Below are 25,464 nucleotides of genomic sequence, written 5' to 3' on the forward strand. Positions count from 1 at the left end.
CCCCAGCCTCTCCAAGTGCGGTGCTGTGTTGTTCCTGATAGGCATCTGAAAATCAGGCAAGTTGATGGTGTTCTGTTTCATAGGTATTTATGATCTGTTTTATTCTTTAGATGCTTCTTGCAGATATTAGTTTTTGGTTGCTTTCCATAAAGTAGAGCCAGATAACATTCGTTTCCCTCTAACAAATACTGTTGCTTTTGGAGAAGTGTGTGCTGAAAGCGGATGCAGGTGTGAGAAAAGCTGGTTGAGAAGGAGATGTTAATGAGAAAGCATTTTGTGCATCTGTACTTACCCGCTTTACATTCTTCCCGGCAACTCTACCTGGGCAAAAAAGAAGCAGGACAGTGGACCTAAGAATATATCTGCTTGTGGCAGGGGGGAGGCAGGGAAGTGGAGGACAGCCTTAGGGTCACAACAGCAGCCTTGCCTTGTAGGTAGGTGATCGAATCTCCTGTGTCTGTGTCTTTCTCGGATGTATATGCCAAATCCATGCAGTCAGAGTAAAGCTCTTAAGACATCTACGGCATTTGCAGGGAAAATAGGTGACAGTTAGACAGGTCTCAAGGCTCAATATGGCTTAGAAACCCAAGTCCTACCTACGGTATCTAATTTTGGTCGTACAGTTTGGGGCTGAGATGGCCCAAAGGATCAAGGCTGCTTGTGGAGTGGGCAGAGTAACTCAAGGAAACTCAGCTGGTTCCCTCTGCAGCCTCCTGGGTCACGAGTGCCATCTTCGTCTCCCACCTATTCAGTCTGCAAGAGTGGTCATAGGCTACAAGTAAGCTCCTCATGCACGTGGTCTTCTCTTCCCTGCAGCTCGCGGACCTGTTTCTGAGCTTTCCACGAACATGGCCATTTGGCCTCGTAGTTGCATGGCGGAAGAGCAATTTGAGACAGAAACGCAAGGCACATGCCGGTAGCTGTGTCTCAGTAACCCCTTGGCTCCACGACTGTAACTGAGTAGCACCCCGTGTAATTTTACAAACTGATTAGACTCTGGTTAGCACACCCTGAAATTACCTTCTAGCAGTCGCCATAGTCTTTTGGCAGCTCCTTTGTTCCTGTCGGTGTTCCATGTTTATTTGCAGCTTCACTGGCAGAATAAAAATGACAGGCTGAGAGGTTTTGAAGTGGGGATTTGGGGATTTGGGGCTGTGCTGTCTCGGGATCAAAGGAAATCCAGAGAGCTAAGTCTAAAGTAGGTATAGCTTCTGCCCACCTCCTTGCCTTTTCTCTTCAACAAAGACAAGCTGTACAGGAACAATTGTATAAGAGCTATCTTGTGTGCGTCGTGTGACTGCAAACCGTTAGCGACAGCCATCCCCACTGAAGGTAAGGTTCTGGTTACCTTTTCTAGCAGCTGGGCTGAAGATGAAGCACAAACCAAGCTCTAGTTACAGATCAAAGTGTGTACAGCAAGAAGCAGAGGGCTCTTTCATGGCCCCTTGGTGACTTTAAAACCAGAAATGGTTACTTTGAAATCACAGCCAACCAGCCTGGAGGACAGGCTGTGCAGTAGCTGAATCATCTTTGCTCAGGAGCACAAGAAATACTCCGAGCAGGCTGCTGCAAGTTCAGCCTGACCCTAGCTGTAACGGCAGATGTAGGGAATTACAGTGGCCAAGTCTGTAGGTGGTCAGTGGCGAGGGGAGGGTGCCTGCCCCCGAGGGCAGGGTGTGAAGCTGCCCTTCCAACAGCGGGTCACATCGCAAGGGTCATGCACTCATCCTTACTGTGAAAAATTAGCTGAATGCTTTCATCAGGAAATCACTTTTCCTCAGAAAATTGCTTTTCATCGGAGAGTACCACCGTGAGCAAAAGCTTTGGGTTTTGTTGGGGAGGGACGTTTCTGGGAATGTTGCTGTTTTGCTGGAATTTTTCTCAGGGAAGGCTTCTTTGTTTCACAGCAAGAGTCGGGATGAGAAGGGGTGATGACCCAGCACCCAGTGACCCAGCACCCGGTGACCCAGCACCCGGTGCTCCACAAAGACCCACATCAGGTTGGGACAGAGCCAGGTGCAGGCTTCCACCCTGCCGACTTACGAGCAGGAGCTGGATCTCTCCCGAGCCGGGCAAGTGCTCCAAGTGTTGGGCTGCTGAATAATTGGAAGTGGGGGGGGGGTCTGTCCTCTGAATCTCCCTGCAGACATTCATTGAAACGGGCATCTCAGCCTCATGCCCAAATCCGAGGAGAACCCCCTAAGCCGCTGGGCTGGGGACTGTTTCGCTCTCTGCAGCACTGTGTCCACGCTGCGGGCAGACCTTGTGTAGCAGCCTCAGGGACTTTGTCTGCAGGTCCCCTCAAGCTGATTTCTGGTGCTGAGACGTCGGTTACATCAGAATTTCAAGTTCCACATTGTTGTTAAGAAAGGGTTTGATCCGATGTGCACAGAGAAACACTTGGAATATATGACCCAAAAGGCTCAAGTAACAAGGGGCAAGTGGAAGAGAGCAAAAATATCATTTTAGAAATGTCATGATTTTAAAGCTTGTGTAAGTGTTTTTGCATGCAATGCCTCTCATGTTTGAGTTGGTTTTTTTTGCTTAACATCTATTTCACAGGGAGGGAAATCTTCACTGTAAGGGGAAGTGGGCAGCATTAAAGTTTCTTCCTTGAAAGTACTGTGGAGCTGCTGACCGTACAAAAATGTGTGTGCAAAGCAACGAAAGAACTGGGGCGGTTAGAGGTGATCTGGCTTTTGACATCTTCTAATGCCCGAGGGGGAAGATGGCATCAAAGGCTGCAAGAATGGAGAGGAGAGTCAGAATTTCTTCTCAGGAGGCCAGAGGACAAAGGCAGGGTCAAGAAGTCACACAAGACAGAGTGGAGAATTTTTCTGAGGCACAGTACAGGGAAGTACCAGTGAAAGGGACCCTGCAAGCCAAACCAAAATGTTTCTGAAAGATGCCTGCAATTTTTAGACAGACCATGCGGAGCGGTGAGTACAGCTGGATTTGAACTCCAGTGACACCAGCTTTTCTTTTTGTAATTTTCCTTTTGCCAAAGGAACCTTTGGCAAAGAAAATGTTTCTCCAGAAGAAAGATACTGCAGTTGGCCCTTTGACAGCAAATTTCTATAAATCCTATTGAAGGAGACTCACTTTAATTTGACTGCATAGAATTACTCACTGAGACTTTCCTTCTTTTCTTTTCTTATGTCCTGTGTTATCATTAGTATATGGCCCCCAAATCCTCTGCAACTGCAGATATTTCCCCATACTCAAGTAATTTCTGCACAGGAAAAAAAAAATCTACTTGCTGTTTGAATAAAACACATGTACACACATAAAGAAACATATGCATCTTGTAAAGGACAACTGTTTCTATGTATTTTTGTTATACCACTGCTTTTTGTAATCAAAAGCCTAAGATATTGTTTATTTAATGGCATGGTTATATGCACATTAAAAAAAAAAAGAATGCTAATCTTGTAATACTTGGAAAGTGCAATGGGATTGTCCTTTGTGATTGCCATTCATGCTATTTTTGGTTCAGACCTCTAAAAGACCAAAAGAAATCAAATTGTTACAAAAAGTTTTCCTGTGGCCGAGTTTCATAAAGCCAGGTATGAAAATGTAATCATAAAAATGTATCCATTAGGTTACAAGACGAAGAAATCTGGTTAGTTAGTATGAGAGCTAGCTAGTTTGCTTACAAAAAGTAAAAAGCAGTATGTAGTTGTTAATGTACGTGTTGATGACCATGAGTTGATATAACTTGATCTTTTTCGAGAACATACAGATTTGATATGGAGCTATTTTGGGCAGGATGCTATCCTATTCTGTTAGGACTTGTTTTTCTCTTATTCCAATGACTGATTAATTCTTGATTGCTTTTTTCCATCTGTGTGTGTGTCTTTCTGCACATTTTTGTTTTGTTTTCTTGAATGGAAAAAACCTCAAAACCCTCATTAGAGTTACAGCGTCCAGTTGGACTCAGATACATAGTTAGAAGTTTTAGAAAGAGAAAAATTGCTTTTTTTCTTTCTGCAATGCTGTAATCAAGGGAAAAAAACTGCAAGGAAAAGCAGCTGCAGCTGAAAGAAGCAAAGAGCCTGAAACACATTTTTGCTGTTACTGCTTTTGATTTCATGTGAGGATAATAATAGGTTATACCTAGATGATATTGAAACATGGTCCAGGGGACAAGAAGACATTTAATTAGTGAAAAAAAGGCCCCTGGCAGGTTAATTGACGCACAGGTCTGTTTTCTAAAAGCTGTTCAGACCCTCTTATTCTCAGGACAGCCTTTGGACGGAGCCTGGCTTGTTCAGATTGCAATAGGTTAATAATGATACTGAGAAAGACTAGCACTTTGCTGCAGATAATTATGCATTAGCTAAAAGAGGGGATTGTTTCATCCCATTAAAATGAACTCTGTGTAGCCGAGCATTATCGCTCCACTCTACTGAAAGTAAACATTTCGGCATTCACGATGTTCGCTGTCAGCTGTAGATAGTGGGAAGAGACAGAGCCCAACATCAGCTCTGGATGGAGTACATTTCAGGTCTTCATTCCAGTGATGGGCAAAGATGTCAGCTCAGTTCTGCTATGTTGGATGACCCAAGAAGCTTCAGATACCACCAAGCCTCTTGTGCTCAGCTGAGCAAAGGTTGCCAGGCTGCTCCTGCGCTTGTATTTTTGATGTAGTTCTGCAGGAAGCTTGGAGACATAAATAGCAAAGCTGTAGGTTTGTGAACCTCCACAGGATAAACATGTCAGAGTGTGGGAGGGCAGATGGCGTCTTCTGAAAGTCATCTCCACTGGTAGTCTGTTAATGAGGAACAATTTTCACTCCTGTTTGCTCCCACACCAAAACTCATACACAGAGGGACTTTGGAGAGTCTCCTTTCCTTACGTGCCAAGTAGAGAGTGCTGGGGGAATTAGGTGCCAAATTAGCTCTTAAATGCCTTAATGTCTCTGTAGGTCTATTCCAAGGCTAAATTCTCCATAGGCTTCTCTGACTTTCCTTAAACTTTTAGTGGCACGAAAATTACATACGTGCACATCAGAATCCAGAACACGTCCTGCCACGTGGGTCTCTTAAGGCAAGCTGCGTCTTAGTTTCCATACCTGGTGGTCCAAGTAGCGATGTCCCTTTCAGAGAAAGCAAATTTGCACATTCCTTCTTGCCATTGCTGCTGCTTTGCCGAAGCCATAGCTATTCTTCGCTGGGTTGTCTTCCTAACATCTCAGCCTGATCCTTTCGTGCACGCGCAAGGATAGTATCGGGAGCTGCAAATCGCCTGCACTCATTGCCCTTGGGTGTGAGATCAAACATATCCTGATGAGACATTCCCAGGCAGTAGGGCTCTGAGACAATATCGGTCTGACGGCTGGTTTCTTGGTAATAAGGTGAGAAGTTAGAGTGGCACAGGCAAAGGCCTTCCACTGACTTTTTGAGCTTTGGCTCTGACCCACAGAGACAGATTTGTGCGGTGGTGTGAAAGTATCTGATGGGAGAGCCTGACAGCTTAATTATGCTGTGATAGGAGCGAAATCCCTAAAAACAAATCTTTCGTCCTATGTGTTATGATTGTGACAAAAATATACTTATTTATGACCAAATTAGTTTGGTGAGGCAGATATAAATTAAGCTCCTTCTAGTCTTCACACCTATCAAAATTAGGAAGTTAAAGACAGGCTATCATCTGAGCTACTACACTAGTAAAACAAGATTATCCTTCCTCCCTGCAGTATGCTTAAAATCTTGACAGCAGTTTCAGTGAGACAAGAAATTTTTCTCTCTGTATCAGCATGACCCCCTGGGAAACAGTGGGAGGTACATCATGTGCCAATTGAAAGTGGAATACAAAAAAAAAATGTATACATACCAGGCACTACAATCTTTCAATGTGTTTGATACAAGGACTAAAAACATGGGCTCTGAGGATTCCTTTTCACTTTTGTTTTCTTTTCCTATTGACATCTCTTTAGTCATTGTCTCAATGGCTTTAAACTGGAAGAGGGAAGATTCAGATTAGATATCAGGAGGAAATTCTTCCCGGTGAGGGTGGTGAGGCCCTGAGTTGCCCAGAGAAGCTGTGGCTGCCCCATCCTTGGAAGTGTTGAAGGCCAGGTTGGATGGGGCTTTGAGCAGCCTGGTCTGGTGGAAGGTGTCCCTGCCCATGGCAGGAGGGTTGGAACTGGATGATCTTTGAGGTCCCTTCCAACCAAACCATTCTATGATTCTATGATTCAGTCTCTTCTTAAGCGTGAAATGAGGAGAGTGCCTTGGCATTTTGGTTATGATACTGAGGTAACACAAGGCTTTATACTCAATGTGATGACACTGCTCTTGCTGCCAGCGGTGCAGCAGCCCTTGAAACGTGTATCCAGTCCCTCCCTGACATTTTGGGGAATGCTGTGGTTAGCGAAGAGGGCAAAAGTCTCATCGCTCCTTTGCTGTTTTCTTTCACAACAGGGAAAAAAACTGTGCATAAACACTTAGAGAAGGATGAAGTTAGGACGTGGTGCTGTGCAGTAAAATTTTCCTTGGCTCTGCCTAGCAAAATTCACCTGTGGTGAGCACATGGCAGAACTGGTTTGTACATGTGCCAGGTTCTCAGCTTCTCCAGTGGTGAAAAGGGGACCAGCTCGACACAGCCTCGCTACTCTTCAGTGATATTTTATTGCTATAATTTAGCCTGTGTGAGCAAAATGAGGTTTTACGTTGGTACCTAGTACCTGTTGCATTCAGTGGGAGCCACACGCCCCACTGGCATGGATGGACTCCTACATACTTACAAGAGTTTTCATGAGCTGTTCAAACAGCCTCACTGGATAAATACACACATCCCTTACGTAAATATACACTTGCCTTCCGCTCAAAGCCCCCGGAGCATTAACACTTTTATATGAGCATTTACAGAGGAACCAGCACTAGCCCTATAATTGTCCACATCCAAATCTGTTTATTTAGAGAAGCTGATCATTATTCAGCTGGAGTTACTAACAGTGATGTAGCAGAGAATTGCCATAGTATCTGTGCTGTTGAATTAACAAAGAGCAGCCATCACCAGCATCGTTGTTTATTGCTGTTCCAATGTGCCAAGGCTGGCTTGTTTACAGGCATCGTAACAGTAAGAGAACCAAAGTTCTCTTTATTTTCCTGCCTGCAAGGGAAGAGGACTCTTCCAGTGCCTCGGAAAGCTTGGGGAGGGCACCGTGGTCATTACTTGTTACAGGTGAGGTAATTAAAAATGCAGACCCTCCCTCTATTCCAGTGGTACTTTTTCTTTCAGAAATACGTATATTAATCAGTACTTTATGTGAGCTTTTGACTGTAGGGCTAGTGTGTTAATAAATGTTCACTGGAATATAAAAATTATTCTATATTCTGTGAATAATAGATTAGAGATGGCTCCAAGCAAATAACATAAAATGCTGTACGTGTTTATGAGCCATTTATAAGCAATTTATAATTGATCAGGAAGGAAGGGAGGGATCACCCATTTATTAAGATCCGTGAAGCCTGTACTAATCCTTTGTAAAGGGTGTTAAAGGCTTAGTTAGAAATGAGGTGTGAGCCACTGGCCTTTCAGCAGTGGGCTGTCTGGCCGACAGCTGATACCATCACGCCAAATTCTTGGCAGCCTCGGGATACTTCTGAGCGTCATTGACCTGTCCTGCAGCCAAACATGTAGCTGGTAGCTCAGGTTTTAGTTATCCGTTCCAGCTGCTCTTAGCAGCGATGATTTTACTTTGGTACCTCACAATTCATATTGATTTCTCGTGGTGCTTTCCTTTAAGAACTGCCACTCTCTGTTTCTTTGGTTCACTCCCTGGCTAAATAATTTTCTTCCCCCTTTTCTGTATTTCTTGCTCCTCTTCTCCCCAGGGTGAATGCTCACGGAAGTGCTATGACATCTTTGTGCTGGAGACGGTGTGCGTGGCGTGGTTTTCATTTGAGTTCCTGCTGCGATCCATCCAGGCAGAGAATAAGTGTGCTTTCCTGAAAACCCCACTCAACATCATCGACATCCTGGCCATCTTGCCTTTCTATGTCTCTCTCATTGTGGATATGGTCTCCACGAAAAACAGCAGTAAACCCAGTGGGGGAGCTGGGAACAAGTACCTGGAACGAGTGGGTCTGGTGCTGCGCTTCCTACGGGCTCTGCGCATCCTCTACGTGATGAGGCTGGCACGGCACTCGCTGGGGCTGCAGACGCTGGGGCTTACCGTGCGCCGGTGCACCAGGGAGTTTGGGCTCCTCCTGCTCTTCCTCTGTGTTGCCATGGCCCTCTTCTCGCCGCTGGTGTACTTGGCTGAGAGTGAATTGGGAGCCAAGCAAGAATTCACAAGCGTCCCCACCAGTTACTGGTGGGCTGTGATCTCCATGACAACTGTTGGCTATGGGGACATGGTGCCTCGTAGCATCCCTGGACAGGTGGTAGCCCTGAGCAGTATCTTGAGTGGGATTTTGCTGATGGCTTTCCCAGTCACGTCCATCTTTCATACCTTTTCCCGTTCTTACAGTGAGCTGAAGGAGCAGCAGCAACGAGCAGCAAGCAGGCAGATGCGCCAGCTAGAAGAGAGCACCAAACTCCTGGGTGGTGACAGTACACAGGGACTCGGTGTCGCGTTCCCACCAGATGCTGCTGGGCAGGAGGGTCAGCCCGTGGTGGACCAGGAAGCCAAGAGAAGGTATTGACTCTGAACAGCTGAAGACATATGTTGGCAGCACAAGAAGCAGTGGTCGAGGAGGGTCAGTTCTCCAAGAAGAACCTCTTGACTGCAGAACTGAGGGACAGACACACAAGGTTGTCTCTAAAGACCAACTTTTGATTTTAGGGGCCCTCTGAAAAGCGCCCCTAGAAACTCTACCAACTACAGCTCTGCACCATCGCTTTTCATAGGGCTTTTCTATTGAACAAGGATTTTTGGCAGCCGCTAAGGAGCAGCCATTGAACGTAGCCAGCCAGGACACCGTAACATGAAGCGCAGCCTGTGCCGGGGTGCCATTTGGTGGAGTAGCCAGTGTGCCACCTCGTCTCTGTTCAGTGACCCTCCGGGTGCGAGGAGTTGAACGAAGGTCTCCCTGTGTTTCGGGGGTTTGTTTTGGCAGCTCCGCCAAGGAATGCAAACCTCAGACAAGCCAAGGTGTGAGGGCAAGACAAGGGCACAAACATCCCTTCAGCTTTCCCAGGGGTTTGGGTTCTGTCTGTTTTACGGATCAGGCAGCACAACCTGGGCTGCCAGCTGCCAGCTCTGACTTGTGTGCTAGCGCAGTATGCATTATTTAGTAAATATGCGTATTTACCACCCTAAGCTTTGTATCTTAGCCCCCTCACAGAAATAATACACATAGACAACCTTCCAGACTATGGTACTGAATGTTAACTTGTTTTTTTTCCTTTGCTAACAGTTCATTATAACAAATATCTTTATAAATCATGCCATTTCTCCACTTTCTTTTAACTATTTATGTCCATCTCTCATGTATCAAAAAAATGTGTTTAACAGACAACTAAACCTAAACTACACGCAGCCCGGGAAGGGCAGGGTGATGTTAAACCAGCAGCAACTCCCAGCTCTGCATACTCTTCCTCAGGGGTGATGGCTGCACTGACTACAGTCGTGCAAACAGGAGTAGTTCAAACCTGACGTCAATGAGATGCCTTCGGTGGGCTCTGGCCTGAGCTGCAGCTGCGCTCTATGTTAGGAGTAGTCTTTTTTTTTCCTACTGAGAAAAAGACAATCCTGTCATCTAAAAATCAGAATTACTGTTCTGGCTTTTCTTCCTAATTCTCAAAAGATTGAAATGAATTTAAAGGGAAAAGGAATCATACGGTGGCATCTGCGTGTTTGTTTACCGATGCCAGCCCCGTGAGCTCGCCAGCCCCCTCCCGGGAGGAGCTGCATCGCTGGTCCAAGTCAGCGCACTGGGTGGGTCTTTCCGTGATCCTAAAGGTGGGATACGATCAGGGGATGGAGGGAAATGGAGCACAACTGCCTCTTGCACCTACGCTCCCATTTGCATTAAAGCCGTTCAGTGTCGCCCTCCATATTCTCCTCCTGCCAGAAAGGGAACAAAAGCTGATGTACTGAAGATGGGATTTCTCTGGCTTGAGTTTTTTTTTGCCTCAGCGTATGTTGTAACACCAATCCTACATTAGCAAACTCCCATATTAAGCCATTCCTTAGAGGAATGGAGCAAGGGAAAATAAAAGGTTACACTTTATTTTAATAAAAATTAGAAGCTTTGTTGATGAATGCTGGCCTCTGATGATTCGGGTGCAGGGGGGGAGGCGGTGTTTCACCATGCTGATGTGAAGCTGTGCATGCCACTGTTCCAGCCAAGGTCGCGTGCCACTGGCCTTCTTCTGTCCCATAGTAGCCCTGCTACTGCGCCTTTGCAGCCATAGCCAGGCCAGACAGCCCCGAGCAGCGCAGCCGGGGTCGCTGGGCCAAGTTACACAGCTCGGAGCAGCAGGTACGTTACACACACAGCTTACTGGTGCGTGCTGCAAGAGATGAAGGCAGAAGAGATGACACACACACACACACGCTGCAGGCTGCATCTGGGGCTCCAAACCCGCAGTTGTATTGAACTACAAGCAAACCGAACGCAACCACACGGGCCAGGGCTCTGCCCATCGTTCACAACCCATCACCCCCCGGAGCGCATCCGCTCCTTGTGCCAGGCAAGGAGGGCCAAGGGCTGGCGGATGGTGCCAGGGCTGACTCAGACTCCTGGCAAAGCAATACCAGTACTGGGTTGCTGTGACTTATGAGAGACTTCAATTTTATAATTTTTTTTTTAAATCTTGATGCAGGCATTTCTTTCATTAAAGCTTATTAAGGTTTGGCATCAGGGATACAGCTTTGCAGGCGGTTAAGTGCAAACCAGCAAAGCGAGGAGCGTGTGGGGCAAAGTGTGGCACGGTGCTGAGGGGTAGCAGTGCATTTTATGGTGGCATTTGGGTGCTGAGTCCTTAGGTGGGACCTGACAGATTTACCAGGTGAACCCACAAGTTCACCTTTCATGGTGCTTTGGTTCATGAACACCAGGTGCTGTTCGGCGCTACAGCTCTGGTGCGAATGCAGTGATCACGGCTGGTGTGCACCACGGGTGCAGAACACATCTCATGGTGGTGAGGCCCATGAATGATCAGCAGCATCAGCTTCCTCGTAGAAGAGCCATGTTGGAGTAGACATCCTTGCAGAATGAAGAGGTTCATGCTTGCAGTGATAGCAAATAACCATGAATGACTGCCGCTTTTGGCCCTGCAGCATGAAAAAACCAGTACCAGGACAGCTAACTGCAGCCCAGCAGCTGTGTAGAAAAACAAGACTGATGACAGACAGTGTATTATTGCTGTGCTCCATCAAGTTGCTATTGTCCTACAGTAGTGAGTTCTTTATATGTTTCAAAAGGCATATAATTAATTCCGGCACGCAGAGAGTTTTAATAAAGTGACAAAACCCACTCATTATGTCTGTTAGTCAAGGCCTGGCTTTTAATAAAGTTTCATTTTATCTATTGAGATGACAGATGAGGAAACAAATATAAACCAGGAACCTTTTAAACAAATTATTTTTGGAAGCTGTATAAAGTTGTGATGCACACATTGCCAGACATAAAAGATACCCAGAGGAGAGCGAGTTTCACTCAGCGTAGCTGTTGTTATGGGTGATGCTCATTACTTTTGATCAGCTGCGGGAGAAGTGTTGGTTTTGTTGCGCGTGGTTGTTGTTGGTTTTTTCTTTGACACAGCACACCTATGATTTAAGGCCCTTTATCTCTAACTATAATAAATGCTGCACTGCTGTCTGCATGCGTGCCGGTGCCAGCGGGTAGTTATACCTGTTTCTTTGAAACAATCTAGGGCTTCGTGATTGTAGCACTTTTTGGGTTTGCCCCAAAGAAAAAAAAATTCCTCTCTCCTATGGGACAGGTACAACAACTCATGTGAGCAAAGCCACCTCTTCTACACAGCCGTCTCGGTGGCAGCACGCATGGGCCTGGACGTACAAATTCTGGTGGTTGGCAACAATAATCATCTGAAAACCGTAACTATGTTTGACAGTTAAGGATGCTGTAACTGGTAAAGGGATCGAGTTAGAGGGAATGGCACAAAAAGTCAAAACCATGACTCACCCTTCTCATACAGCACATGTGCACAGCCATCTCCTGCCTCATAGCAACCTCAATTAAGAAAAAGCACTAATTGTAAGAAAAACATGACACTGGTATCATCCCCTCCACAGTAAGCCAGACAGAGGTTGCTGTCTTAAACTGATGAGGCCAGACAAGGCACGGTCTGTGGCAGCCTCACAGTGGATGCTTCACGGGGACAAAGTATCGTTGGTTCTCACAGGGCCGGGCGTCTACATGCTACAGCCTTAGAAGAGTGTGAAGCCTTGGGGTGGAAGAGGAAGAGGCGGATGGAGGGGCTGACGGCTAGAGAAATCCAGCGTGGTTCTGCAGGCCCATCTGAGGCTCAGCGAAGCCCCTCAGTCTCCCAGCACAGCTAAGCCAGCACCTACAAGAGTCAAATCCACGTAAACTGGGACACAGAATGGGGAGGATGGGGGTCTGAAGTCTTAAGTCTGTGTTTGCTGTCAGGGCATTTCCAGATGCTGCCATCCACTCGGGACCTGGCTGCTTTAGAAGGTTGTTTGCAGGGAGATCTGCCCCTGCTTCCGTATGCACCTCACGTTTTGTTCTAGTCCGTGTCTCGTATTTACTGCTGTTGGCACAGGTATCCAGGCAATGTGTTTATTTATTGACATACTGTTGACTTACACATTAATGTCTTCTTTCTGTTACAGAAAGCTACCAATAAAGCTACAGCTGTCAGTCAGGTCCTTGAAGCCTTCTTGGCACTCCAGCCTAAGCTAAGGATCACAACCAAATTTAGCAAACAGCATCTGTGGCCCAACTTTTGCTTTACTATCCAGTGCCAAATTTAAGTTTTGCCTTTTGGCTTGAAATGTTTTTAATTGCATCTAACTACATATGTAGATACATGGTCCTAAACATCTAACCATGCAATCTCTGTCCCTATGGAGCCACAGTGCAGAGCACTGTCTGTCCTGCACGGCCGAGGGAGAGCTTTGCTCTGAGGCCAAGGCCGGCAGGACAAGGGCCCTGCTGCGGCAACAGCATCCAGAGGTGGCTGTGAAAGCTCCCATTTATTGAAGGGACTCCCCATTGTTTCATTTAGGGCCAGTCCCACCATTAGCTTCCCCTCAGCGAGTGCCAGAGCAGCAGCCAGTAACACCAGTACTACTTGGGGTAGATGGTGCAACCGCTATGAGTAATGAGCAGGCGTGGCTGTTGTGGGAACTGCTCGGGCCACTGCCCTCCGTGGTCTCCACTGCCCGCAGAGTGTAACAGAGCAGGCAGGTTTTACTTCCCACCCTCATTTTCTTCCTCCTTTACCGCCACTTCACTGATTTACCTACCTTTGCCCTTCCAGGTCTTGTTTTTTTCTTCATTCCCTCCCCTCCAGGAGTCTCTCCCTTCAGCCCCTTATTTGAACAAGCTGTCTCTCCCACTTCTCTGCTCCTGCCCTTCCCGACCCTCTCTCCTGTGCCCCCAGCCCTCTCTCCTCGCCAGCTCCCCTTCTCCAGCTTCCACAGCCACGACACGCAGCAACAGCAAACCGTCTCCCCGTGCCGGAGCAGATGAAGAGCCTGCAAAGGCAGCCTGGCAGGGCCCAGGAGCCACACGTCAGCTGCAAGGCTGGTCCTGATTGTCTTGGCTTGTTTTCAACATGGAGGGAGGTCAAGACTCCTCTTGGCACAGAGGTTGGCCAAGAGAGGACATGCTCAGTTTCCTCATCTTCCATGCAGAGGCTGCAAAGAGCATGTCCCTCAGCTGTGTCCCATTTTTAACCTCATTATGCAGTCTGCACGATACAGGTGGTTTTTTAAAGCTACTTAACAATCTGTTAGTAATTTGTTTGTACTGTGAGCATCACAAGCATTAAAAGAGTTAAGTGATCATGAGGGTGAGTTTACCCCAGGATGTATGGAAGAGCAGGGGACAGAAATCCAGAATCCCTCTCATGCATCATGACCTCAGGACAATTTATGCCTTGTGCTTACCCACCCATCAGGAGGAAAAAGCATGCTAATTATTGCTACAGAAAATGCTTTAGACAAGATGAGTTATAATAAGAGTTAAAAAGCACGCATCTTGTATCTGAACAAAACAAAGCAATGCTGCAATTTATATATAATAGGTAATTTTTATTTAAAAAAACATTGCAACTGACAGAGAAAATAAACTCCATGAAATGTGCCATACATTCAAAGAGATGTATTTAAAGTAATTGATTTCTTATACTCTGAGGTGATCATTGCTACAGATACTTCCTGACAATTAAAGAACAAAAACAAAGTTCTGCAACATTTTGTCCCTAAAGTATCTTGCAAGATGAAGTTCAAGAGTTCCTGGCCAAGAGTCCTACCTTGCTAAATGCCACGTACAGAAGATGACTTTAGACATGGTTTCACTGGCTTCTCTTCCAGCATTTGCAGCTCTGGTGTGAATGAGACTGGTCTGCAGAGCTCGCTGGTTTGGGTACTGATGACAGACTCGAGAATCTGCCTGGAGAAGAGTCCCAAAAGGAAAAAACAACAGTTGTTTTATCCTCAGTAATACCTGTAGTTCAAAGCCAAAGAGGTGGCCAAAAGTGTGCACTCCCAGGTGAAGCTATAACATACAGAAGTATAGTTAAGAGCCATTTATTTCTTATATCCCCGTTTCATAGAATATTAGAAAAAGACCACCATATACAAAAATCTTATCATTACAAGTTATTAAAAAAAAACCACTTCAGACCATTAAAACACACAAGAGTTTGTTTGCATACAGTAGAAATACAATCCTCATTAAAGCAGCATACCAGAGAAGCCAGTTGTTAAGTAAGTTTTCAATTAAAAAAGACAAAAGCCCAGATGTTCCTGTAGCACAACCAGAACATCGGAGAAAAGAGAGGAACAAAACATTCATAGTCTGCCATGCCAGGTACATCGTCTTTGTAAGGTCACTTCAGGCCTAAAAGAGTACGGTATCGAAGAAAGAGCGTGGAGTCAGTGCCCAGGCAGATTATTCTGTGCCCAGCCCTTGGAGACAGCAGCTCTCCTCGGCTCTGCTTTACTCACACAGATCCCAGGGCAGGAGGGACTTCCCGAGGACGTCCTTCCTTCCACCTCCAGCAGTGTCCCCACCAAAGGGCAGGCCCCAGGGCAGGACTTCTGCCTGTAGGTTTGGGCCTCAGCCCTTCACCACCACCATGTTGGCTCCAAATGAGCAGTGGGAGCCCTGATGTCAGCTTGGGACTACCTGGGGAGTGACAACGGGCACAAATCTGTAAAGCAGCACAGGGACAGCCCACTCTTCCCTGTCTTATGATGGACATTCCCAATGGAGCATCATGCAACCACTGCTGCAGCCTGCGGATGCTCCCCCTCCAGAGGACAGTTTGCCACCAGTGAAGACAGTTCAGACTCAAATCATGAGGCTCCCAAATAAAACAGGGTAGGGGAAGTATCTGATCTACACGCTGAAGTTATTAAACCTCAGACTTGCTGCCGTCGGTACAAAAACGTAAGCTCTTGGGCTAATCTTGGAGAAAAAAGGATTCTCCAAAATCTGTCCCAGCTCTAACACCTTGCCTGTGGTCAGATGGGATTTACCCAGCTGCAAGGAGGGAGCCTCATGAAGAAGAAAGCAATGCAGGCGTAGCTGTTCCTGGGACTAAGCATCTTGCTATGGCTGCATCATACCAACCATGGTGGTTTCATGACGGTGACTGGCAGAAGCCCAGGGGCTCAGTCACAGCCTCCCGCGGGTCCACACCACCGACAGCTGCTAGACACGTGCCGTTCTTAGAAAGGGCACCGTGACCTATGCTGGCAAAAAGCCATTATAGACAACATCTACATTTATAAATAATTTCTCTGCTCTTTCAGCTTTCTCAGTCCCTCTGTCTAAGTACAGGCTGCTGATTCTTCCGAGAACCTAGAACATCTTAAGCAACAGAAAAAGGAAAACGTGGACTCCTTCTTTGTTGGGTCAATGCAAGAAACACCCCAAAACATAAACTGGTTCTTGTTTGGCATTAAACAACATGGACATGAATCTCAGTCTCAACAAATCAAGCTGTCAGATGCTAGTCCTACTCCATAGGATACAGCTTTTTCTCCATCTCAAACTTTTTCACTTCCCCTTCAATGGAAGTGGAGCTGCTTCTACCTTTGTGGCTCAATCGCCATCTAGAAATGCTTGCCTGGCAATACTGGCAAGATATATCTGCTGGCCCTTTGGTTTGTGAAAGACGTCCTACAGCCCAGCTCAGTCCTGCGCACAGTTGCAGGAGCAGCGCTACCCCCGAGTGCAGGGCGGGCTGTTCCCAAGCCCCATCGTTTCAAAGCATGATTACCTGCAGTCTCCTGTTTTAGCTCCTCCTTTCGGTTGACCGCTTGACTGGCTGTGGCTGCTTTAAACATGGCTCCACCATTGTCCACACTCAGACCCTCAGCATCATCTCCTTGATGTGTCCACCTGCCACACTGATCCTGCAGTGGGGGGGGAACACCTGCCATTCACTCTTTAGCACATTGATGCTTTACACTGTGTATGACTGCTTTCATTTCTGGCTGCTCACTTCTTTGCAGAGCCTCCCGCCCTCACCTTCTCTGCTCACCAGACACCCTTCTTAAAGAGAAGAGAAAGTTCCTGCATTTGCTCTTCAATACTTCTTCCTACATCGTGGAGATACTGAATGCTAGCATATGCCACAAACTTCCTGCCAATATACAGACTTTATATTATATAAATAGGTAAAAGTTTCAGACAAAATATCCTATAATTTCTGTGGTGTAACATTTTTTAAATAGCATTAAAAACACAAACCATCCAGCCCTTGTGATTAAATATACAAACATTTGTGAATTGATAAGGCTCATAGGTACATATGCAAAAATAAAGTGCCCCTCCCCCCACCAAGAAACAGTTCTGTACAGCTAAGTCTGAAAACAGAGAGAGCAAGTTATTTAAAATAAAACCTCCCGAGCTGGAAGTGCAGCCAGATTTTCAATCCTTGTTCTCATTTCTGCTTTCAACTCGCAACACAGGAGTATTTACAAGCGGAAGAGGAGCTGCCATGGCTGACCCTGCAGCGCCGTTGACCTGCAACCTGTCCAGCTAAATGCCTCACAGGGCCTTAGTGCTGGCTGGGTGCGCAGTGTGAGACACGGGCTTCTGGGGGTAGGAGCTGTACAAGTAAACCTGCAACAGGATAGCAATGTCCACAAAAACCTGCAGGAGTCCACAGATGGAGAACTGGAAAGGGGCCTGATTCAAGATGAAGTAAACAGTCTTGAACGTGTCCCCGCTGGTCCACATCAGCACCATCTTGACACTAAAAGACAGAAAAGAAGGGAAGAGTATTTATTGAGAACTTCTTGGCTTGCGATTAGACCTGCCACACCAGAGGATCCCACATACTTCAGCGAGGGTTTAAACTCAACAGTGGGTTGGGACTGCCCTCGACGAGGGCAGATAGTGTGCCCAGCCAAGAGGTGCAGCACTGTACTTGGGAGGATTAAATCCTCTACCCCACAAACCGCAGCATTCTTATCTCAGCAATTACCACTCCAAATGCCTGTGGCTATGAAGGTATCCAACATTTTTTAAATATCCAGCTAGATATTTGACTCAGCGGTGCTCTGTAAACATGACTGCCACATGCTGACAGCACTGACCATATACCAAAGTAATACAATGCATGGAAAATAAATGTGATTCATCCCAGCAGTTGCTTCTTGTGTGTGCAATTTTGTCCTCATGCAAGGTGAAGTAACACATAGACTGCTCTCTCATGCATACACACTTTTTTAGCATCTGCTGAAACAAACACTTCTGATATAGGTACAAGAAACCATTTCTTCTTGCAGAAAATGCAAAACCAAAAAAGCCAGAAAAACAGATTGTCCAGTAATAGAGAAAGAGAGGAAATGACATGCCTCCAGCTGTTACTGGAAGGATGAACATCACTAGGGATTTTTATCAAGGACACAGATCAAAAGCAATGCTCAGACCTCCTTTTAATAGCCATCCTTGCTTTCATCTTGCTGTACTGCTGAGCCATCCCCTGTCCTGCAGTCCAGCTCCTGCTTCTCCACATCAGGAGAAACTCTGGGGAATAGAAGCAAGTTCTTGAAACAGCCCACATTTTTTTCAGTGCCCTCAACGAAATGTGAACCACCAGATCCTGAAGGCTGTTTCCGAGCTTTGTGCACTTTTAACAGGAGAGCTTTTTAAGCAGCTGGATAAGCGGTAGTGGACAAAAGCTTTGTAGTTCACAGTATGAGCATTGCGCATGATTTGTCATAATTATGAGCAATTACGTTCTGCCAGCAGTGACTCCCAATTCATCAAATGCAGTCAGTCTCATGCAACAGGCTAGGACTTAATGTTCATTTGTCAAACATTCAGGCAGGGAGCTAGCACAATTTGTATCTTGGACACAAGTACACAATGCTATTGGAAGCCAAATGCTCTCCCCATACGGGAAGGGTGGCCAAGAGCATCAGTTCCTACTGCCCCATCGCGCTATGGAATCACAAGCTTTTTTATAACCCATGTTGTGTGACTGACAGCATAAAACAGGTCTGCAATCCTATGGATTTTCCAAAGCCAGTCTCTGGAAGTGCGAGCAAGGACATGGAGTTGAGTAAGGAGTCATTCCCCACCCAAGGTCATTCTAAAAATGTAAATAAATAATCAGAGAAGGAAAACTGCTGAGCCCACAGTGTCATTTGTGCTTGGTGCAAACAGCCTGCACCACCTGCCTTGTGCCTGTTGCCAGTCACACCGAGTCACCGTACATCACGCTTAGAGTCTCTGGAAGTGCAAGCAAGGACATGGAGTTGAGTAAGGAGTCATTCCCCACCCAAGGTCATTCTAAAAATGTAAATAAATAATCAGAGAAGGAAAACTGCTGAGCCCACAGTGTCATTTGTGCTTGGTGCAAACAGCCTGCACCACCTGCCTTGTGCCTGTTGCCAGTCACACCGAGTCACCGTACATCACGCTTACGGGAGGTTTACAGACACAGGCGGTGGTGGGGATTGTTTGGGATTTTAATAAGGAAGGAAGATAAACTCCGAGGGTAATAAAACTAGCACCTTGCTTGCAGGCTGCCAATATTCCTTCTCTGATTTTAAACTTATCAGAGTTTGCTGGGCAATTGATCACAATTTAATTGTGAATCTGTCCTGGTGTGATTGGAGACCCTCACTAGAAGTACATGCTAAACCTGGCAGGTCAAACTAACTGCTCACTGTTGACAGGCAATTCAGGGATGCCATGAAATATCTGAATAAGAAGTTAACATGCAAAGGATGTTTGTCACATATTCCCCATGGAGAAAGCTAGCTGGGTTTTAAAAGTGACCCCCACCATGCAGTGCAGATGTGGAGGAGAAGATACACACTGTCAGAAGACATACAGCCTACGAAAGAGTTTACTCCCCCAAAGAAAGAATAATCCATGGGGGACACCTTATGAACACGTGCAGTTCCACAGCGCCATAGGAGCCAAACACTTAGAAGCACACCTCTACCTGTGTCACATGCTGTGCTGAGTTTGCCAAAGCAATTCTGGGTTTTGCTAAGAAGCCACCTGTGAATTCAACAGCCTGCAATACCAACTGGGGAACTTGGTGTGTGCTCCGGTAGCTTTTGTGTGTTCCAGAGCCCCGCTCTTCAGCCCATACATCAGACACTCAAGGAAATCAGCATCATGTCTGGGGTTCTCACTAGGACATGACAATGTTTTATACACAGGAAAATCTCAACTTGCCCTTGGCAAAATGAGTTTAAAAAATGGAACGGATAGTTTAAAGAGCTAACACCATAGGTCTGTCACTGGATCAAAAAATAGACATCCTTCTCTGTCCAGTAGCTTGGATAAAGCAGCAGAGAAAACCTGCAAATCACCAAGGTTGTACAAAAATGCAAAATAAAAGTATACAAAACACTTAATGTTCCACAAAACCTTAGTACTGCAGCTGCACTGAAGTTCTCAGAGCCCAGGGTTAATACAAAGCAGTGACTGTGGGAGTGCCGGCTGCTCTCCAGAGGAGAGGCTGGGACTGGACAAAAAGAGCATGTCCAGCACAGACCTAAAGGTGCGTGGGCTAACCGAAAACAGCTTGGCAAGGAAACGGAGACAGTGTCATGCAAGAAGTGAGAAAAGGCAATGAAGAGTCCCAGAGGAAAGCCAAGGAGACATCAGAGGAGCAGAGAGGTCGGTCAGATAAGAAAGGAGTAGGAAAAAGAGGCTGGAGCAGGACAGGGAATGACAGGAATGTTAAAAAAATTGGAACTTGGGACCCAAGTCCTTGGAAACAAACTGAATTCAGGATGGACAAATGGAGGACCACAGCCTGGGACAAGGGCATTCAGGGTTGTATTGCGTTTGTGTGGCAAGGTTTTGGTAGTGAGGGGGCTACAGGGGTGGCTTCTGTGAGAAGCTGCTAGAAGCTTCCCCCATGTCTGATGGAGCCAATGCCAGCCGGCTCCAAGATGGACCCACCGCTGACAAAGGCTGAGCTCATCAGTGATGGTAGTACCATCTCTGGGATAACATTTAAGAAGTGGGAGAAAACACCTGCACAAGAGCAAATGAAGCCAGAGAGAGGAGTGAGAATATGTGAGAGCAAAAACCCTGCAGACCCCCAGGTCAGTGCAGAAGGAAGAGGAGGAGGTGCTGCAGACCCCACAGCAGAGATTCCCCCCAGTCCCCGGTGCAGCCCACGGGGAGGCCGGCTGTCCCCCGGCAGCCTACGGAGGCCCACGCTGGAGCAGATCCCCACCTGCAGCCCGGGGAGGACCCCACGCCGGAGCAGGGGGATGCCCGAAGGAAGCTGGGACCCTGTGGGAAGCCCACGCTGGAGCAGGCTCCTGGCAGGGCCTGTGGCCCTGTGCAGAGAGGAGCCCAGGCTGGAGCAGGTTTGCTGGGCAGGCTTGTGACCCCGCGGGGGACCTAGGCTGGAGCCGTCTGTGCCTGATGGGCTGCACCCCGGGGAAGGGACCCACGCTGGAGCTGTGCGTGAAGAACTGCAGCTGTGGGAAGGACTCAGGATGGAGCTGTGGAAGCGCATGAGGAGGAAGGAGTGGCAGAGACAACGTGTGATGAACTGACTGCAACACCTATTCCATGTCCCTGAATGCCCCCAGTGCCCTCTCCAATGAAGTACCCGTCTCACTCCTCCAGTGCCCTCCCTAGGGAGGGGAAAAGCTACAACTGCTGTCCACTCTCCCCCATCTCAGTCAGCACCTGTTTGCACACACAGCCGGAAAGTTTCAGCTTGCTGAGAAACCCATCGAGTGTCTGTGTGGCATCTCAGGGGGGGAATCAAGCTGCCCCTGCCCCCACTACCACATCACAGGCCCATGCTTCAGGAGGCTGGGAGAGGGGCTGAATGAAATTTATGCCATCAACATGGCTTCTGCCATGTCCTAATTTCCAGACACTCGGGTACAACAGTGTGGTCCTCCTCCCTTATCTGGGCTGTGCAGTTGCCTTGTCCTCACTGCATACACAGATGCCATTCGCAATAATGCATCAGTGCATGCATCGCTATGAGTGACTGATCGCATGGATACACCATCACTGCTCTCATACTTCCAGCTATTGTGTCACTTCAGGATGCCACACAGGACAGAAAAGCCAGTTTTTGGCTGCAGCTTCTCAACTTCACACACTCACTTGGGAAAGAGAGGTAATTCTTGTATTTATTTTTACTTTTGGGGTACTTTACCTATTTTGGGCAGATAGCTGCCTCTTACCTGCCCTGGAGGAGAAAAGAGCAGAAAGGGAGGGTTTTATTGCCCAAAAGAAATGGGAGTTTTCAGTTGGTTATGGGGAAGGAAGAGGAAAAACGGGAGAGCACACCCGAGCCCTTCTTCCACTGTTGCGCTTTAACCTCCATTTGCTGAACGAAGCTCCAGTCCCTTCCTGTAAGATATGTAAGGCTCATTTTTAACAAGCTACCAATACACCAAAAAGGGACAACCCTCTAGTCTCAGCTTTCTTCCCCTGCACAACTCTGCATGCCACCTGACACAAAATCTGTGGGATCACAGCAACAGCGTTGAGTCTCCCACAGAGCTGCATAACGCAGCAGTGGCTCCAATGCAGGCTGCCAATGATGGTGAACAAGCCCTCTGCGTGGCTCTGCTCCTTCGCAATGCCATGTGCCGGGTGCCGCCGGCTGGCAGATCGCAGCCCATCGGCATACATCTAGCACCATCACAGTGCAAGAGAAAATGTTGTGCGGTTAATGTAGATGAGGCTTTGCTGCAAGAGGCAGTCAGGGCCCAACATCAACGCTGCCTTGAGACTGGACAGCACAGCACAAGGAGGTTGCATGCAGCAAAAATTTCCCAACCTATCTCACAAAGAACAACTTCATGCTGTATCTTCCCAACATCTGCAAAGCCACACGAGCGAAGCTCTTCTGCTCAGCACTGGCTACACAGCAAACCAGGATTTAGGAGTAAACAAACTGATATCTTCCCTGAAATAGCCCAAAGCTAAGCTGGGGAGACACAGAAGGCAGGAAATGCTCACCTTGTTGATATGGAGGATACAGTCTAGTAGGACAGCACAACTTCTCTTAGCACAAATGAGTGAGCGAGTTAGGGGTGAGCAGTGCCACAGAACAATTTGGGGAGGCAGAAATAAACAAATAGTGGCATTTGGTTGTGTGACAAGAGAGATATCAACTGGAGGGGCAGGAGGCAGGAACTGCGCTGAAATAGCTGGTATTGCCAGAGGCTGAAGCAGACTTGTAGTAAAAATAGCACTTCCCAGTAATGTAAATCAGTACTGCAGTATCCAATGACAACAAACCTCCTAAAAGCAAGTGCCTTCCTTACAGTTGAGCAAGGAGTTCCTAATGTAGTAACAGTCAGCGTCAAATCTGTGTGAATAGCAATTGACCACAAAGAGGAAAAGCTGGTCTTAAAATCTGAAGGAGCACTTAGTTATTCTGCTGTTGGAATTAATTCTCAGAAAGGTACCATCACTTCTGATCAGACACTAGACTAGGGGTGGGTTGCTAAATGCTATTTTTCAATATGGTAATATAAAAATGCCCTGCAGCACTGCTGTTCTCTGCCACTGATAGTAGATTTCATAAAGACACTGTACCAATCTTCATTTGCTAAATAAATAAATGACATGCTGGAAAACAGCATTCACTTTTCTCAAGGAACAACTTGCTTCATTCAGGTTCCTTGTGTATTGTGTATTAATTCTGAAGTGACAGCAACTAGAAGTAAAAAACATCTATCTGCAGTCAGCCAACAAACTATAATTTGTACAGAATACTCCTGAAATTATTCAGATGTAGAAAGAGTTTGTAAAGTGCATTCAAAAGAAAAAAACCCACAACTTTCTGTTGTTTCTCTTTGAGGAACTGTACTAGAGGGTGAGTAATTTACAGAACAATGAGATTAGCCAGATATTTAAGCTCAAACCCCCCTTATCCAGGACTAATGCTGCCCAAATCAAAGCTTTTCAGCATCTTCGTTCCTTCTGCTCAAGACCTGGCTGCAAGAGTCTCAAGTCTGATTTTCCACTGGAGTCTTTGCACACTCTACTCAACATTAGTCACTTCTTGGTCATTACACCTTTCTTCTTCCTTCATCTGAAAGAGCAAAAACGACAAAAAAAAGGATCTTGTACGAAAAAAAAAAAAAGAGATGTGAAGCCCCCTCTTCCTCCTCCCTGGTAAATAAGTCTGTCTTAAGACTAGCTGCAACCATCCATCAAAACAATTTACAACCAGTAGCACATTAGCAGAGCTGCAGAGCAGCAGTCTGCAGAACACAGGTTGGTACTTAGCACAAAACCTACACAAGAAGAAAGACACAGTAGTACTTGCTTCCCATTTGCACTGCAGATTTTCTCACATCAATGTTACGACTCTGCATGTTTGTAGCTTAACACACAAACCCAAAAATACCCTGCAAGCTGGAAGACACAAAGAGAATCAGACATCAGACTGTGACTTCCGTCGAGAAATTCTGTAGTGGTTTCACCAGACATTTCAGCACAAATAGCAACAGGAGGTACGTGTTGCCCTGATGTAATTACATCCTGCTACAGTCACAAACTTCGCGCTAATTGTGCTCAGACAGTGAATGAACTCAAAAATCCTAAGTTATTTCCAGAACAGAAAAATGAATATAAATTTATTGACCTTTATCTACTTTGAAACTTGCCTCTTTTTTTTCTTTCTTTTTTTTTTCTTTCTATCCCAGACAACTGGAACTAAAAAGAGGAGAATTAGCCTGGACTCTTTTTGTTCAAGAATCAGTGGAAGTTGACCACAACTTCCCCACATCATAGCCAAGTGTAGACCAAGACACAGGTGATGCTGGATTCAAAAATCTGACTTTTTAGATTGCCACAGTTTCAGACATTTCTTCATATATTAGCACTTGACTTTCATGTATGTTAAAAAATGATGACAGTTCTTTAAATGACTGGGGATATAAAAGCTGAATAAAATCATTTAAGAGCTGACAAGCTAGTATTTCCTTCAGGAACAAGGTCCACATCGAAACAGCCTGTTAATGAGTATTTTGAACACAGCATTTGGTTTTGGGAAGTGAGGAAGAGGGTACAGAAGGTATCTCTCCTGCAACCTTTTAAGCTGTTACCTCCCACAAGCCATTTGCATGGGAATATCTGGAAGAGAAAGCAGATTCAGTTATAACATCCTGACTTTGGAAAACTTTCAGCTCCCATTTGCAGCTCTAAAATAGTCTACTTAGAGAAGACAGCAAGCATCCGTAACGCTGCACTTCAATCAGAGGCTGGCCTGCCTTCAACAGTGAAACATAGACCAGAAAACATGAAACCTGAATGCCATGGTATTTTTAACAGTACACAAAACAAACAAAAATTAATAAATAGAGCATTTGTTCCTAACAGAAAGCCATATGGCTTAACAAAAAAAGGAGTTCTCCTGATGGTAACCAAATTGTTTAGCCTGTCAAGAATTATTAAAAAAAAAAAACAACCACAACAACAAGAAAGGAGAGAGAAGAAAACACTGAGATCCGATATCCCAAGTGTCTGAAGTTTGAAAATCTGGAGACTAAACGTGCATACCCTAAGACAGGTCCTTCTGTGTGAGCAAGCATGGATCTTATTTTTAAATCTGCACTGAGAATCCAAGAATGAAACTGTTCCCCAGTCCTACATGCTCTGCCTCGGTGAGAGCGCCTTACCTCACTTCTCAACAATTCCTCTGAGGCTGGAGCAGCACTGACCATCTCCAGAGGGAGACATCTGTCCAGCCCCGCAAAGCTAGGCATTAAGAGGAGCATGCAGCAAGAGAGATCCAGCATTTTGGGGGGATCTCTGGAACCGAGCTAAAGCAGTTGAGTTAAAGCCACATCAAGGAGCAATGGATACCACA

General features: G+C 46.3%; 1 protein-coding gene across 1 annotated transcript in view; it reads left to right on the forward strand.

Annotated features, from left to right (window-relative positions):
- LOC104160736 (potassium voltage-gated channel subfamily G member 2) overlaps positions 1–8,761 on the forward strand; it is a 26,130-nt gene extending 17,369 nt beyond the window's left edge. Inside the window, exon 2 of the mRNA XM_009698947.1 lies at positions 7,842–8,761. Coding sequence (XP_009697249.1) covers positions 7,842–8,654 — 813 coding nt within the window. The 3' untranslated portion in view covers positions 8,655–8,761. The remainder of the gene's footprint in view (positions 1–7,841) is intronic.
- The last annotated feature ends 16,703 nt before the right edge of the window (positions 8,762–25,464 follow it).

The sequence above is a fragment of the Cariama cristata genome, unplaced genomic scaffold, assembly GCF_000690535.1.
Source record: "Cariama cristata isolate BGI_N322 unplaced genomic scaffold, ASM69053v1 scaffold1664, whole genome shotgun sequence".
Taxonomy (NCBI): Eukaryota; Metazoa; Chordata; class Aves; order Cariamiformes; family Cariamidae; genus Cariama; species Cariama cristata.